Here is an 18,115-nt window from a genome sequence, read left to right on the forward strand (position 1 = left end):
ATACAGCTAGCCGTGGGTTCACAACTCCTTGTGATTCAAGACATAATCTTTTATTCGGGCTTACCCTAATTTGCCCCATTCCATGTATCAACAATTGATCATCAGAATGTCAGAAATAATATTTCTGATTAAATCCATCGAACCATGGTAAGAGCGTTATCCAATACCCAAGAAGTGGAATTAATAGAAACATTAACTTCAATATAAAACATATTATGGCCAGAACGCTTCTGTGCAAGATACTCCGCGTAATTACGCCTCCAATGTCCAGACTTATTGCAGTGGAAATAGACTTGTTCTGACTTGTCAGGCTTTGTGGGCCTCGGATTTGGTTTCACGTATGGCTTCTTGTTGGGCTTGTTCTTCTTCAGAGCGGCAAAACGCTTCATGCCTTTATTTGGCGCTCCTTTTTTCGTACCGGACGAAGAACCCACTAGAAGAACATGCTTTTTCTTTTTAATTGTGGCCTCGTAAGTAGTAAGCATATTGACCAACTTTTCAAGGCTGGTCTCAAGCTTTTTCATATTAAAATTAACCACAAATCCATCGAATGATGCAGGCAAAGACAGCAAGAGAATATCAGTTGAGAGCTCACTAGGCATAACCATGTCGAGTCCCACCAACTTCTCGATGAGCCCAATCATCCTAACACCATTCTCATGGACCGAAGCCCCATCTCGCAAGCTTGTAGTCATGAGTTCTTTCACAGTAGCATGTCTCTCTGAATGAGTTTGTACAACATACAATTCTTTCAGATGAAGGTGAATGTCAGCAGCATTCACCTCCTCCACGAACCCCTCTGAAGTTCATTCGACATAGAAGTCAACATGTAGCTCTTAGCTTGAAGATCATGGTCCCACCATTTCTCAAGCTTAGCTAGCTCTGTCCTACTGATATCAGGAGCTTTCTCCTTTGGTGGCTTCTTATCAAGCACATACGCAATCCTTTCGGAGTTCAGAACAATCTTTAAATTTCGAAACCAGTCATGATAGTTAGGGCCAGTCAATTTGTTTTGATTGAGAATGATTCAAAGCGGGTTACGAGTAGACATCGTAAATATACTGAAAATGAAAACAGATAATGGTTACTGATAATTTTAAAATAATTCAAAGATATAAATTATGGATTTCATTTTATAAATTTCACTACGACTATTTTGAAATTTTCACCACCCTCTGATGAAAAAGGGAAATCGTATTTCCTTAGTGGGCACGTAGAGTCCAATTAGCCAATTATAATCTCGAATAATATCAGCCAATTATAATTTCTAAAAGGTAGAATCCAATTGCATCCATATGCAACCTCTGCGTGTTTTGCCTCACGTTTAATAAGGACCCAATAATATGACGTCGTTTATTTTCACGTGTCAAACCAACCCATCAATATTGAATTTTAGTGGACGGTCGCCATGAGTTCCCTAAATAATATGAGCCGAAGTCATGGGAGTTCCACTCAATTCACATCATATGTCTGGTGGAAGTCACAGCTTTCCGGCGTCCAAGCCTCCCCAATAATATGAGCCATACACTGTCCGCGGGTAGCGATCAACATGCAACCACGGTTGATGGAAGGAAAGGAAAAATTAAACTCTTTTAATTTTTACTTTTTCGGTTTGAAATAAATTTTGAATCTTATTTGCCGAATTCATGCAACTATATTATTTAATAATATACATACATGCATACTACTATATATCGCATATATCATACTATGACATTCAACAACAAATAAGGATGATCGATCGCCAACACTATTATATTCATGTGAGCCATACATGGATCCATGTCCAAAACCTAGGTGAATACAGGGATGCAAATTCAACTATTACAAGAGCTTCCAATATTTTACATGTCTTCATCTTATTCACCGGGCCTACCATCTTCCAGTTTTCATATCCCACTATTTCTAATAATTACATTTAAATAGTCATGGAACATAAGGGATACATCTCATGGGGTGGGAACGGGCCATAAACCAGGTCCACTTTAATAATATCAAATATTAACAAAATGAATAAAACATTAAAATATCCTAACATACACATAACACATTGGTCAAGGCTCTCGATTATCTTCCATGCATTTAATATCAAATATTAAGATGAATTACACTTAATTTAAATCATTTATGAATTCAACATTTGAATTTAATATTTAAATTATAAATTTAACTCTTTGAATTTATCACCTCCAATATTTAATATTTAATAAATCCAACTTTTGAGTTTAATAAATTAAATTCTCAAATTTTATAAATTTAACTACTTGAATTTATTCTCTCAAAATTTAATTATCATAAATTCAACTCCTTGAATTTACTATATCATAATATAAATTCAACTTCTTGAATTTATTCTCTCAACGGGAATAAACGATTCAGTGCTTGTGTGACCCTCAATGGTTCAGGGATACAGCTAGCCGTGAGTTCACAACTCCTTGTGATTCAAGATATAATCCTTTATTTGGGCTTACCCTAATTTGCCCCATTTCATGTATCAACAATTGATCATGAGAATGTCAGAATTCATATTTCTGATTAAACCCTAGAACCATGGTAAGAGCGTCTAGTAGCATCGTCTCATGATTCCCTATGTATTACTGATAGTGCCTGCAAGAACCAGTCGATTATGATTAACGTACAGTACGGTCCCTTCATCTAATATATCCCGATCGAATCTGCAACCATTAGTTCACCGAGGGTTGCATATTAATTCGATAACTATGTGATAAATATAAATAGTGGCATTGCATGTACTGTTGGAGAACTCCTTCTCTAACGTACATCTCATACTCTGGCAAGAGATTCCATACATTATAATTTCATCAGATCACATAGGATATCAACACCCGTAGGTGAGCGGTGAATCCCCGACTACAATGCAATGGCTCCTATATGTGTCGCAATTGTACCCAATCTCGCCACCTGATGATTCTTCTGGAGTCGGTAAACGAGTCAAAGCACGACCCTAGCATATAGAGGCTCAGTTTTGTCCTGGGTCGTAAGGACTATTGGTGTACAATCATAACCACAGACTTATCCTCTCGATGAATGATAACCACTTGGAAAGTCCGAGGGAGGGTTGTTCAGTATAATCATCATATGACTACCCATCTGCATGTTTGGACATCTCTAAGCCCTTACCAAGAAACGCAGTACACAACATCACAGATGCTAATCTCGAGTTCAAACGACCTTTATCCATGTTTTATGCGGCTGAATCGACTAAGAACGAATTTAGATCATACAGTGTTTACAAATAAGTTTCAACATCGAAGTACGATTCATTTGTATTAAAGTACAATCAAGGTCTTTATCTATGTTGTTCACATAGGTATACAGATAAAGAAACAACAAACCATGAAATAATGAATTATATTAAAAATAAAGATTGTTTATTACAACTGAGTCAATAAAATCCCTAGCCAACAGTTGGCTTGTAGGGCATCTACTCTAACAATTATATCTCGAGTGGAAGTATTTAAATCCCCTCACTTTTCAAAATTTGCTAATTAAAATGCTTAATGTCTTTATTTCACTCGATAATTTAAATTTGATCCTTAAATACTAAAATTAGTGTTTTTATGTATGTTCGGAGAAACATACGTCACTCATTCTTCCACTCAGGAAGGTTTCGACTAGAAGACTTTGGTTTTACAATGTTTTGTAACAACTCACTTCAATTCGGGGTTATCACTGTTAAATTTTTTTTTTTAGAACATCAAAACTGTTAAAAACATTTTTAGATAAAAATTTTATTAGAGTTTATTCGCCTCCTCTAACTCTAATTCTATCCCAACGTGTTTGAAATGTATGTCGAGAAAAATGTCAAACCAATTTTGTGTGTAGTCCTACATAATATTCGGTAGTCAAAAATATCATATATATAATGTCATATCAAAGTCATGTGAAACCTTCAACTCACATCACACAAATTTTCTTCATAAAAGTACTTCCTTGATGTATATTTATAATATGTATAATAGATTTGGTATCTAGAGGAACTAATTTTAAGATCATCATGTGATTTTTCATAAACAAAAAATGCCCCTATAAAATAACAAAAATACTTTATCTTTATTTAATAAAAAAATATCATAAAAAAATAATTTAGTAAAAAACAAATTCTATACTATTATATTTCAATAAAAATATCCCTTTATCCTTCTCTATATTTTTTTAATTTTTAAATTATCATATGACCTTTAACATTAAAAAAATTATTACAAAAAATTATTTTTTTAATTTTTCTATTTTGATATGGTATCTAGATGTTTAACAAAAATATTATTTAATTTCAAAAAATTATAATATATATACAAACATCACATACCAAAAGATGCTAGTATATACATATCCACCAACTCGAACATCACTCGGCAACATCCTTTAGATTTCATGTAATTAAAAGAGGTCATTTCTTAAAAAACAATTTATTATACAAAATCGATATCAACTCGAACACCTCCTAAAAAAGACATCCTTTAGATGTTCTTAAAAAAACATTTGCACAAGCCTTTTTGCATAAATACACTTACGCATATGATATCCAAAAAAAAAAAATACACTTACGTATATGGGTGGTGTTGATCCACACGGAATAACTATATATAGTAAAGGAAAGTTGCGTATCAAAACTAAAAACCTTGACCATATATAGAGATATATATCGTTATCCATTTTGAATTGTGGTCAAATATTATAAAAAAATTAATATTATAATGACAAAAAATGATCTAATATTATCAAAAAATAAAATAATAATGACAAAAAAAGGTCTTCGATTCAAATGTGAAAGAGCATTAAAAAAACCCAACCATGTCATACAGTTGACAGCATAATTTTATATATCTTACTTTTTTTTATTATTATTATTTACAAATAGAACATACGGTTCAGTAAAATATAGATTTAAACAATTTTGAATTCGTGTCTATTTTTATTATTATAATAAATTTAAGTAAATTTATCTACCAATATATTAAAATAATTGACATGAATTACGAATTAACCAAAATATTTATAAAAAAAACAAGAGGGAAAAAATATTCCATGATAGTTTTTTTTTATAAGTATACAAACTGTAATTGTATTTGATAATTTATAAATCAAAAGGTCCTAACATAATGAAAATGTTCCAATACTTAACTTAAATAATAAAAAATACATATCTCCAGAATTACAAATGATATTCTCGATCAATATATATATATATATATATATATATGAAAACTTACAATTTTATTTTGCCTCTTTGCAATTTTCATTCTCAATGTTGTCAAATTTTTGTTTTATATATTCTACTATTTTTGTTTTATTTTTTCACAATTAAAGTGGTTTTTCCATGATGTAGTGCATGCACTTACTTTTATAGTGTCACATTAGTACTTACATAAAAAAATTATTAAATTTGTCAAAACTTGAAAAATACAGTATTTAGGAGACAATTTTGATTATAGTGGTAACCAAAATTTCAAGGAGTCGTAAATTTTATGACACGGAAGACTAGAAAAAACGAATATTTCTAAATTTATCTTCAATCTTAATCCAAATTGAGATAGGAAAAAATATTATATAATAAATATTATTAATTATCAAATATTAAAATCATTTGTTGGTTCATATCCCTTCCTGAAGCCGTGTATTTAAGCAACGCTAAGCCTCCATTCTGTGAATATCTACCACCTTACTTTCTTGTCCAATTCGTCATAGTTTGGGACCTATGCATCTCTAGCTACTTTTGTTCATTGGTTTTTGGTAAGCTTGTAATCCTCAATTTGGTGAGTCTTCCTTCATCTTCTTTTATGGCATGTACGTTCAGTATTTTTATTCCGTATAAATTTTACGTGTAATCCGAGCGACCGGCGACGATGGTGGCGTTCACAAACTGAAACCATGATCATATCTGTATTAATTTGGTGTGGTCCTTTCTGTATTAATTTAAAGGTGCAAACGAATCGAATCTTATACGTTTTCATGCATAATTCATATCTGAATCAATTCTTTTCCATACATGATAAGTATTTCACTAGAGTGTTTTTCTCAAGAAAATAAGTACAAGTTTCCAAATAGAAGCTGAAACAGAAACATTAAAGACATATTTCCTAGTTCTTTCTATGCACAATGTCTCCATCCAAACACACTCTACCTCGACGGCGGGAACTCGTTCCATATATATATATATATATATATATTACCGGAAAATTCTCCATTTCGCTTCACATTAATTGTTTTGGAGCAATTATGACAACTAATCATACCTTTTTATTAAGATTTTTAAGGCAAATATGCAGGAAATCAGAGATGGGGACACTTTAAGCTTCTGAAGGAGTGGACTGTGTACCTAAAGCCAAATGAAGGAATAACTAGCAGTCATGGAAAACGTATTCCATCCAAAAGCCTCCACCATTGATGGTAACTAAACCTATCACATTGTTCAAAATCCAAGTTCCAGCTTCCTAAAAAACAAGGTCACAAGACATAATCAATGCCAGGCAGGAACTAAACTATATCCGAAGATCGAATATATTTTAAATATGAAAGTTGTGTTGATTAGTTCTTGCCTAGTCCAGCCAGCGGAGCCAACATGGAATGGACCAATGCCCTTAACAGAATTCGATCAAACCGGGTTTCTTGCTCACGTCCGAACTATGTACTTTTATCGGCCTACAGGAAATTGGCTCACACAAAAAGGGACCATCTATAAAACTATAAGAACCTCTCTAAGCAGAATTTTGGTTCATTTTTACCCATTAGCAGGCCGTCTGCGATGGCTAGATGGGGCTCGCCTCGTGCTTGAGTGCAATGGGAAGGGTGTTCAGCTCATAGAAGCAGAGGCTGATGCTAACTTAGATATCTTCGGTGATTTCACACCATCTCCTCATTTTCATCACCTTACTCCTCCAATAAACTACAAAGCCCCTATCGAAGAAATCCCCTTGGTCTTTGTGCAGCTTACTAACTTCAAGTGTGGTGGGATTGCTCTAAGTTACTCTATATCCGATGCTGTGGTTGATGGGCAAAGTGCCCTTCATTTTATCTCAGAATGGGCCAACCTGGCTCGAGGAGATTCATTAGGCAATGCACCTTTTCTTGATAGGAAATTTCTGCGGGCTGGGGATCTTCCATCTGCGAAACCGTGCTTTGAGCACGAGCAGTTTGATTCTCCTCCGCTTCTGGTTGGCCAATCCAGCTGTGAAAACGAGAGGGAAAAGGAAACTACAGATGCAATATTTAAGCTGACAAAAATCCAGGTTGAAATGCTCAAGAATGAAGCTAACAGAACGAGGCCATATAATGATAATGATCGCGTCTTTACACGATACGAGGCCATAGCAGCACACATATGGAGGTGTGCCTGTAGGGCTCGTGAGCACGTATATGAGCAGCCAACCGGATTGGCAGTTTGTGTAGATATACGCAATCGAGTTGAACCACCATTACCTCGAAAGTACTTCGGCAATGCAACAGTTGATGTGATTGCGACTGGTTACTCGGGAGACCTTGTAACAAGACCATCAGGCTATGCTGCAAGCAGAATAAGAGAAGCAATAAATACTGTCTCGAGCGAGTTTGTGCATTCCAGTCTTGATTACTTGAAGAATCTTGAAGATTTCTCAGGATTACAAGATATACATCCCATGAACACGAATCAAGGGCCATTCTATGGGAATCCAAATCTAGGGGTAATAAGCTGGATGACACTTCCGGTCTATGGCGTTGATTTTGGTTGGGGAAAGGAAATCTTTATGATCCCTGGAACTCATGCTTGTGATGGTGATTCTTTAGTCTTACCAGGGCATGATGGAGATGGCTCCACGTTTGTTGCATTGTGCCTGCAAGCTAATCGCATGGAAGATTTCAAAAAGTTCTTCTACGAAGATATTTAAACCAACCAGGAATCTTCACCATCAGAGAGATGTTAAATGATGATAAATAACTCCAATTCTACGTACCTTATTTCTTTATGTCTCGATATGATCTACTTTCGACACATATATCTGCTACTCTAGCATTTAGTAGTATTATGAGAGATGTAAATGTTTCATAAATAAAACAGAAGGTATGGTAGTTTCTGCTGATTACTTAAATTAATGTTGTTCTTTTAAGAATCAGTTGCCATCATATGATCCCTAGCTATGAGGGACCAATGCCACAGCTAAAAAAATGCAGCACAATAAAATAAGTTCATCTATCACAGATATGACCATTCATCCCAGTCACAAAGGACTAAAAACAATTGAACACATGCATACATAAACTGATTCCACTTTGATGGCCACCAATAAGGTCTAGCGAGCGAGAAAGAGTCATATAAAATAAAGTTCTCAATTTGAGAAAGTGACACAATACTCAGCGGTTCAGGTAAATGCTTTAGATCTTCCATTTACTTGCACATTTACTCGAGAGAAAAGCTGAAGAGTGAATACAGACCCACCCGAGTTTCCTATATGGCTTCCAAGCATCCTCATCTAGCATTGTGTTGTCATCATAATATCTCAAGGAAATGTAGAAGCATCTACATTCCAAACATTTATGCTTGTAAGATGTTTTCATTGTTAGAGTAGGTTCCAAGCGAACCAATATTTGGCTTGAGCTTAATGGACTCAAATGTAAAGAAATCTTTAATTTAATAACATTTTACGGTTTCATTCAATTACGACATTTACTTTAATTGGATATTCGTGCAAGCGGCATATATAAAGCCCTTGATATATTAAAAGCATCATGAGGTCTGTCTCAGAACGTAATATCATGAAACTCATTAAGAAGTATATCGTATATTTTAAACAAGTTCCTAGTCGAATCAGCTACCTAAAATAAGGATAAATGTCGATTGAGCTTGAGACTAGCATCTGTGATGTAAACACCATATCATTAGTAAGGGCATGAGATGTCCATTCATACAGATGAACGATCATTTGATGATACATTGAACAACCTTCCCTCAGACTGTCCAAGTGGTTATTACTTATCGAGTGAAATAATCCATGGTTATAGTTGTACATCATTAGTCCGACCCGGGACAACGTATAGGTTTTGCTTACTATCATGTACTTTGATCCGTTTACCGACTTCATTGAGGATTCCTGGTGATGATGTTGGGTGTAGTTTCGAAATACTAGTCGGGGATTCACCGTTTTCATATGGATAAAGATATTCTATGTGATCCGATGAGTTAATAGTGCAAGGAGTCTATGGCCAGAGCAAAACACGTGTTTTAGAGAAAAATGTTTTCCTAGTTGTACATATCATGTCACTATTATTACTCAAAAATACATCACATCGTTACCGAATTCAAATGCAACTCTCGATATACCAATGGTTGTAAATTCGATCGGGTTATATAAGGACCGTACTATACGCTAACCATAGCACTATCAGTGATACTTAGGGGATAATGGGGCGATACTACCAAACGCTCTTTCCATTATCCGATGGGTGTAATCAGACTTAAGTTCTGACATTCTTGATCAAGTGGTCGATGAAAAAAATTAGGTTAATTAAGGTAAGTTCGAATAAAAATAAATGTAATTCTTAATCATATGGAGATATGAATTCACGGCTAGCAGTATCTCTGAACCATTAAACGACACACAAGTATCAGATTCTATGTTTCTGTTGTGATAGTCAAATTCAATGAGTTGAATTTATCGATTATAGTATGATGGAAATCAAACGGATTGCGTATCATGGAGCTTATAAGTTGATTCCATATATTCATAGTTCTGAAAGTTAGCATTATTGCATATTAAATAAGAATAGTTGAACTGTCTGTTTTGGTAAAAGAGTTCATTAAACTAGTAGCTGACAAAAATGGATCAGTGGAAATTTTGAATTCAAATTTTCAATTTTCATTATATAAACAAGATTTATACCTTCGGTATATCGTCGTTGACCTTACATAATATATTAAACATGATAATTTTAATAATGGAAGTAAAGAATCTTAATGGGAGTAGGATTATGAATCCTAATAGGAGAAGTACTCCTGATGTGATCAGAAATCATTCTCTATAAATATTTCATTGAGGTCATATGAAAAAAGATATTGTTTGCCGCTCAGGGAAGGCATCGTCATATGAAAAAAAAAGACTGCTTGCCACCAAGGGAAAGCAATACGCTACCTGCCCAAGTTTTATTTTTTAAAAATAAAAAATAAAAAATCAAGGCAAGCAGGGCAGCGCACAGCCCTTTCCACGGGCAACCACGCTGCTCAAACTAACCGGGCAGTGCAAAATGCACACGGGCAGGGCGCCCGAGATTGTCTTGGGCCGCCTTGCCCCAGAGGAGTCCTCGAGACGTTTTTCAAAATTTATGGGTCAAAATTGATGTTTTATGAAAATTGAGACAAATTTTTAAAATTAAAATCCCTCATTTTAAATAAGATCCAAAATTTAAATCAAGCCCATTAAAAAAATTAAAAGAAAGTTTAATATTTTCTTATCTTCCATCAACAGTGGTTGCATGATAAACGCTACCCACGGTCAGTGTATGGCTCATATTATTGGGAAAGCTTTGATGCCGGAAAGCTGTGACTTCCACTGACATATTCGATGTGAAATAGGTGGAACTCCCATGACTTCAGTTTATAATACTGGAAGATCTTATAACAACCGTCCACTAAGGTTCAACATTGATGGATAAGGTGATTATATTATTGGACCCTCCTCAAACATGAGGCAAAATTACGTAAAGGCTGCAAGGGGTTACAAATGAGCTTTATCTTTTGAAAATTATGATTGACTGATATTATTCGAGATCATGATTTAGCAATTGGGTCTTGCGTACTCACTAAAAAAATTGGATCTCGTTTTCATCAAAGTATGGTGAAAATGACAAAATAGTGTGAGACAATTCATAAAAACAAAAATTCATATTATATGTTTACAAAATATTTTAAAATAGTTAGTAACGTTTATTATGTTTCTATTTAAGTATATCTACAATGTCGTCGCGAAATCCTCTATTTGTTATGCTTGATCCAAACAAACTAACAGGTCCTAACTACAACGACTGGCTGATATAGTTAAAAATCGTTTAAAACTATGAGAAAATAGCAAATGTGCTCAAGAAATCTCATCCAAAAGAAGCTACTGTCAATGCCCTTACGGAGGAATTGGCTAAGCTTGAAAAATGGTGGGACCATGATCTACAAGCTAAGAGCTATATGTTGGCTTCTATGTCAAATGAGTTGCAGAGACGGTTTGAGAAAACTGTAAATGCAATTGACATTTATGAACACATGTAAGAGTTGTATGGTGAATAAACACGTCCATTAAGGCATCACTACAACAAAAACGCTGAACAACAACAGATAAAATCCGTTGTCGTAGGCAAATTAAAACTGTTGTAATTGAGGGTGTTGTCGAAAGTGTAGCAACGGAAACTATATCATAAACCATTGCTAATTATAACGACTGTTTAGTCAAAACACGTCGCTAACTTTAACGATAGTTTAGACATAATCCGTCGCTAATTTTTTCAGTAAAATAAAAAAAAATTACTTTTAAAATTTAACAAATCTACCAAAAAAAACTTACAATCTGACTAAGTTAACAATATTCATGATCTTATCTAACACTTAGAAATTTACCAAGAATTGAAGCGAAAAAACTTACCTTAAATCAAGACTAAAATCGTGTAAGAGAAAGAAATTTATTGTAGATGTGTAGAGATGTGGAAGAAGATGGACCGAAGGTGTGGATATTGCTTTCTGCGCACTTAGTTAAATTCATTAGAAATAAGATAACAAGTTTTGTTAACATCAAAATCAAGATTGCTAACATGAAATGTTACAACACATGTCATATCGCTTTCTACAAAAATACATATTATATCTACAATTGGAGTATAAATTCAATTTCGTGACTTTCAATTGCTAAAAAATACACTCACAGCCCTTATTTCCTTGTTTCTTATTTGTCTTTTCAAATGGTCTTTTAGAATAAAAGCTTTAATCAATCATTCCAAACAAATTAGTGTTTCTCCCTCGGAAAGACATTGTACATGGATGGCCGCTAAATTCTTCGTCCATCGCGGGCAATCGTTGTTGTGTGAATAAAAATTTTAAGGCAAATGCGGGAAACCCAAGATGGGGAAACTGAAAAATCGGCTATCGGAGTGGAAAGTGTCCTAAAGCAAAAAGGACAAACTAGAAGTCATGGAAAGCTCATTCCATCCAAAAGCCTTTATTGATGGTAACTAAACCCATCACACGTTCAAAACCCAGTTTCAGTTACCTGAAAATAAGGGCACGAGACAAAAAAAGGCACAAAAGTATGACACATTAAATGCCACACAAGAACTGCAATCTATCAAAAGATCAACTAGTATTATATTAGAAATATGCGAGTTGTGTTGAATAACTCTTGCCTAGTCCAGCCAGCAGAGCCAACATGGAATGGCCTTATGCCCTTGACGGAATTCGATCAAACCGGTGTTCTTGCTCACATCCCAACAATATACTTTTACCGGCCGTCAGGAACTTGGCTCACACAAAAAGACACCATTTTCACAACCTTAAGAACCTCTTTGAGCAGGATCTTGGTGCATTTTTACCCATTGGCAGGTCGTTTGCGATGGCTAGATGGGGCTCACCTCATGCTTGAGTGCAATGGGAAGGGTGTTCAGCTTATAGAAGCAGAGACCGACGCTGACTTAGATATCCTCGGTGATTTCACTGCATCTCCCCATTTTCATCACCTTATTCATCCAATAAACTACAAAGCCCCTATTGAAGAAATCCCCTTGGTCATTGTGCAGCTAACTAAATTCAGGTGTGGTGGGATTGCTCTAAATTACTCTATATCCCATGCTGTGGTTGATGGGCAAAGTGCCCTTCATTTTATCTTTGAATGGGCTAACCTGGCTCGCGGAGATTCATTAGGAAATGCACCTTTTCTTGATAGGAAATTGTTGCGAGCTGGGGATCCTCCATCTGCGCAACCGTGCTACGAGCACGAGCAATTTGATCCTCCACCCCTTCTGATTGGCCAATGCAGTTGTGAAAATGAGAGGAAAAAGGAAACTACTGTTGCCATGTTGAAGGTGACAAAAATCCAAGTTGAAATGCTCAAGAACAAAGCTAACAGAACGAGGTCATTTAATGATGGTGATCGTGTTTTTACACGATATGAGGCCATAGCAGCACACATATGGAGGTGTGCATGCAGAGCTCGTGGACACAGATACGAGCAGTCAACTGGACTGGCAATCTGTTTAGATATACGTAATCGAGTTCAACCACCATTACCTCAAAATTACTTTGGCAATGCAATAGTTGATGTGGTTGCGACTGGTTGCTCGGGGGATCTTGTCACAAGACCATCAGGCTATGCTGCAAGCAGAATAAGAGAAGCAATAAATAGAGTCTCAAGCGAGTTTGTGTATTCCACTCTCGATCACTTGAAAAATCTTAAAGATTTTTCAAGATTCCAAGATATACATGCCATGAAGACAAATCAAGGGCCATTTTATGGGAATCCAAATCTAGCGGTAATAAGCTGGATGGCACTTCCACTCTATGGCCTTGATTTTGGTTGGGGGAAGGAAATATTTATGGGCCCCGGAACTCATGATTGTGACGGTGATTCTTTGATCTTACCAGGGCGTGATGGGGATGGCTCTATGGTTGTTGCACTATGCCTGCAAGCTGATTTTATGGAAGATTTCAAAAAATTCTTCTATGAAGATATTTAAAAACTAGGAACTGGCACTATGATAGAGAAGTTTAATAATCATAAGTAACTCAAGTACCATGTTCTCGTCTCTGTAATCATCAACATGTACTTTCTACACCGATGTCTGCAACCCAAGCTTTTAGTGTTTGTAAATGTTTTACAAATAAGCAATGAAGGTACGGTAGAGTTTCCATTGATCACTTAAATTAATGTTGTTCTTCCATGCAACAGTTGACCAAATATAACCAACAAGTTTAGTTTCATTCAATCTTAACCTTTTGTTATGCCACACTTGTAGGCCTAATTTTGTTAATTCAGATGAACCCTATATGAGACCTGTGCAACCTAAATAACGAACAATAATCAATACCACTAGTCCACGACCAAAAATTAATAGTTGGTGCATATTAGTAGAAGCACAATAAAATAAGTTCATATATCACAGATGTAGCCATTCATCCGTCACAGGATTAAAAACATCAGAACACATCACATTCACGAATGAATTCCATTTTGATGGCCATTAAAAAGGTCTAACGAGTGAGATAGAGTAATGTGTAAAAGAAAGGTTCTCGATTCGAGAAAGTGATAAAAGCACTCAGTGGTCTAGGAAAATGCATTAAATTTTCCATTTGCTGGCACATTTTATTTGAGATAGAAGCTGTAGCATGATTACAGGAATCCGAATTTCCTATATGGCCTTCCCGCATCCTCATCTTGCATATGCTGTCATCGAAATTGGCAAAAGGTGAATGAGTTCTAGATTAAAAGATGCAAACTACAAGCAGAAACAATATGTTAAAATAAAGGCTATATTTAGAATTTAGAAACTGGGAGCTCCAATTTAACATCTAGTACAACTTTTAGGGGTCCGCTGATTTTAAGTCTACCATATACAAAACATCTCAAGGAAATAAAGAAGCATCTACATTCCAGGTTTGAGATCAACTCTTGAAAATAAGCACATATGCAAATATTTATGCATGTTAGATGCTGTCATGAAAAGGAAGAAAGGTCAATTATCAGTTTAGACAATAGAAACAACTACATTATGATATTGATTTCCAACTGCGCTTCAACTTGATTTGTAGCCTTGGATGCGTTAAATGAAAGGTAATACCCCAAGTACATGCCTAGAAAAATGACAACCATGATTCAACAGGTTTTCACTTAAGAGGTCATATAACAAGTCAGAGCAACAAGGCCCATCAACTCGGGGCTATCTCCATTTCATGCACAACAATCAAGTCAGCGCAGTTGCTGAGAAGTCGCATGTATAGTCCACTAATTGTTTCAACAATGCAATATGCAGCTTCGATGGTGGAGCTAGTAGTGATCATGCTCTCAAGTTGAAACACAAAATTATGTTACATAATTAAGACCTTATCTTCAACAATCAATAAAATAGCGATGACTTTTGATGAAATATACTAAAAGTTAATTAAAAGACAATTATGAACGATGTCCACTTCAAACACTAGTTACCAGGCCAGTTCAACTCAATTCATCAAATAAAACATATCCTATCGAATGGTTGATGGCTAACAAATTAATCTATAAACACCAAACAAATCCACTGGCCAAAGTTGAACGACTGTTATATTCTGCGTGTTCCAGGATTACGGTTAATATTACAGAACACGGTTGAGTTTTAGGAGTTCAACAACTAAACAAATATCACTTTATAAAACCACCTGATTACTAACTAATAATTCAACTTTCATACAACCACAACAAATACGAAACACAAAAGTTCCAATTCAAATCCAATTGACACGTAACCCAAACAAACAGCAACACAAGAAGAAGAACCAATACACGCTTCGTAGGTATTTGAATATAATTATCTTTTATGAAAAAGTACGGAAAAAAAATTAAGTTTGTGTGTGTTGGTGTATTATTCTCAGAGGTATATACATAAATCAAAAGATAAGTCAACTGAACACATTTTCTCGACTCTCTGCATAAAATTTCAATCACGAAGAGGAAAACATGAAGCAGGTGTAACAAGATTGAGAGAAGAGATAATAAGTAAAAGAAGCTGTTTCTTAATACAAGATAATTTTAGTAATAAATGTCCAAAACTGGTGCAACTTTTGGAAAGCATCAAAAGATTATATACACTGAGTTAAGAGAGCATGAGCCAGAGGCAAAGGTGTATCTGTTCCAGCTTTTTTTTCTTTTTTTTTTATAGAAACACCACTTTTGTTTCTGACCTCTGTGATGCATGCAAGTTTTAAACAGGCTACAAAATCGGTGTTAGGTATTTATAAAGCGAGTATCTTGCTCTATTGGAACTGAACTGGGTCTACTCAGTAGTTTTAAATTAATAAGTTCTGTTTGAACATCTTATACGAAGAGTTAAATTAATTTCACGCTCGTGTTTAAACCTTGTCAGCTATTATTTATTTGCACTCCCAAATTAAAACTATATTACTTTTCAACTCCTGGCAATGCAGAAAGGTAAATTACCCATATGGCCATATCATATGCTAGTATTTGCTTGTTTGTATTCCCAGTCAATCCTTATTACCTAGAATCTACCTAGCATCAATTTTGTACGCCACTTGAAACTCACCCATATCAAAAATTATCTAAAACAAGAACACATTTACAGAAGAACTTGCAAGATATACACCTTGGTCTCATGTGGTATGCTTAATCTTTCTCCTCTCGAGAACTGATTTTCAAGTTTTCTTTCTTAACTACCTAGAATATAGGTTAATAAATATGATTCCCTATACTGCTTTCCTTCTCCAAATCTCGTAATTAACTTTTTAAAATAATAGATTATCTGGAGATTTTGGAAAACACATTCTCTTGAATATCAAGCCATCTCTGCTGTAATGGTGAACATCATTATACATAGACGTTACATTTTTTCATAAAATATCAGTATTCCAGACGATACATAAAGAGTGCGAGTGTTTTCTCCTTTTATATTGCGAGCATTTGTTTCGGGGGCTTGAGTATCTTAGTCAGAGTTATATGTTTCTTTCTTCATCGTGGTTATTCAGAAGTTGAAGTCAGTGATCTTAACTGTATTTAAGCTGTTCATATTTACGCAACTGTTAACACTACCAAAAAACCTCAACTATGTCGTATGATTCTAATTTCTCACCATATTCCCGTAACTTCGAGCACAAGCTAACAAGCATAAATCTTATATTTTTTTCTGCATAGTGGTACAGGACGATTTGAATTAAAACACTCCTTTACACCACTATTTTTATAGATATCAACTTGCTATTGACAGCCATACGAAATCCTACCATCATATGTAGAAAAATCTTAATTTTTTAACTGGAAAGCTCAATTCTTAATATTTCTGGTCAACATATCTCTCTTAATAAATCCGTAAAACAAGTTCTTCCAAAACCATACGGAAAATTCAACATAAAGCCACCCAAAAACAAATAAAACCTAAGGCACAATCACATTTCTCTGGAAAAACCATCAAGCCAACTCAAATCACCGTAAATCGCAAAAGGAGACTACGCGAGAGGCGGAATATAGGCACAAACAGACCAAAATTCAAAAAAATAAAAGCAAAAACGAAAAGAAAATCTCACGAATTCCCGGACGATGCCCTTGTAGACGAGGACGGGAATAGCGATGCCGAATATTCCGACAAGCGCAAAATTGCGGCGGGTCCAGCGGAAATTGTGCTCCAGATTCTCTCTAGCCGTGGACCAATCCTCGATCCAACGGTTCTTGTGCGTTTCCATCCCTCCCCCCATCTTCGCTCGAAGCAAGAATTATCGATGTGTGACTCTTCAGTCTGTTGCTTATGCCGCTCGAAATCCTTCCCCTTCAAAGCTTAGAAATTGGAGAAAGGTGTTTTTAGTCATTTCAGTTTGGCCTCGTTCGAATTCAGAAGAAACCACCCATCCAAAAGGTCGAAATGCCTATGGACTCCACACACATTTTAATTGACCAAATACGTCATAATTTATTTTAATAAGTTTGTGTTGTGAAAAAGTAAAAATTTACGATAAAAAATAAAAATTTCAAACTTTCAAAATTATCACACTACACACTTTATAATATTTTTCTCTTAACTCAATTGTGATTTTCTTCACAAATGAGAGATCTATTTATAGAAAATTTTTACAAATAATCCAAAAATAAATTACATCATTATCTTCATCATCACACACAAATTTCAATATTCAACACCTAATTTTACCCAATTTTCAACATTCAAATATTCAATACACACATTTTAAATATTATTTTTTCAGCACTCCCCCTGTGATGATGATCATAATGATTGTCTTCATTACGTGTTTTTATACTGCCTCGTTAAAAACCTTACTAGCAAAAACTCATTGGGATAAAAACCAAAGCAAGGGAAAAAGAGTGCAGTCACGTACACTCCCCCTCATGTTGACACGAACAATTCTTCACAGATTTCGTAGATTGCGCATCCCAAT

General features: G+C 35.1%; 3 protein-coding genes across 3 annotated transcripts; 2 read left to right on the forward strand and 1 right to left on the reverse strand.

Moving 5' to 3' along the window:
- Positions 1–5,440: 5,440 nt before the first annotated feature.
- Positions 5,441–8,070, forward strand: LOC140963380 (spermidine hydroxycinnamoyl transferase-like). The gene is made up of 2 exons (XM_073422682.1): positions 5,441–5,777; positions 6,291–8,070. The coding sequence occupies exon 2, from the start codon at positions 6,534–6,536 to the stop codon at positions 7,884–7,886; it is 1,353 nt and encodes a 450-aa protein (XP_073278783.1). The 5' UTR covers positions 5,441–5,777; positions 6,291–6,533; the 3' UTR covers positions 7,887–8,070.
- Positions 8,071–11,965: 3,895 nt separating this feature from the next.
- Positions 11,966–13,948, forward strand: LOC140963508 (spermidine hydroxycinnamoyl transferase-like). The gene has a single exon (XM_073422857.1). The coding sequence runs from the start codon at positions 12,346–12,348 to the stop codon at positions 13,696–13,698; it is 1,353 nt and encodes a 450-aa protein (XP_073278958.1). The 5' UTR covers positions 11,966–12,345; the 3' UTR covers positions 13,699–13,948.
- Positions 13,949–14,090: 142 nt separating this feature from the next.
- Positions 14,091–17,566, reverse strand: LOC140963509 (uncharacterized). The gene is made up of 2 exons (XM_073422858.1): positions 17,252–17,566; positions 14,091–14,405 (listed from the first exon to the last, which is right to left on the reverse strand). The coding sequence occupies exons 1-2, from the start codon at positions 17,417–17,419 to the stop codon at positions 14,352–14,354; spliced, it is 222 nt and encodes a 73-aa protein (XP_073278959.1). The 5' UTR covers positions 17,420–17,566; the 3' UTR covers positions 14,091–14,351.
- Between the last annotated feature and the right edge of the window lie 549 nt (positions 17,567–18,115).

Source organism: Primulina huaijiensis, chromosome 17, assembly GCF_012295235.1.
Source record: "Primulina huaijiensis isolate GDHJ02 chromosome 17, ASM1229523v2, whole genome shotgun sequence".
NCBI lineage: Eukaryota > Viridiplantae > Streptophyta > Magnoliopsida > Lamiales > Gesneriaceae > Primulina > Primulina huaijiensis.

What these genes read in the sequence shown, in the direction of transcription:
- LOC140963380 (XM_073422682.1), top strand. Translation starts at nt 6,534, where the DNA reads ATGAAAGTTGTGTTGATTAGTTCTTGCCTAGTCCAGCCAGCGGAGCCA.
- LOC140963508 (XM_073422857.1), top strand. Translation starts at nt 12,346, where the DNA reads ATGCGAGTTGTGTTGAATAACTCTTGCCTAGTCCAGCCAGCAGAGCCA.
- LOC140963509 (XM_073422858.1), bottom strand. Translation starts at nt 17,419, where the DNA reads ATGGGGGGAGGGATGGAAACGCACAAGAACCGTTGGATCGAGGATTGG. An exon ending in AGGGCATCGTCCGGGAATTC is followed by an intron (nt 14,406 to 17,251) that starts GTGAGATTTTCT and finishes TTTCGATGACAG; the next exon opens with CATATGCAAGATGAGGATGC.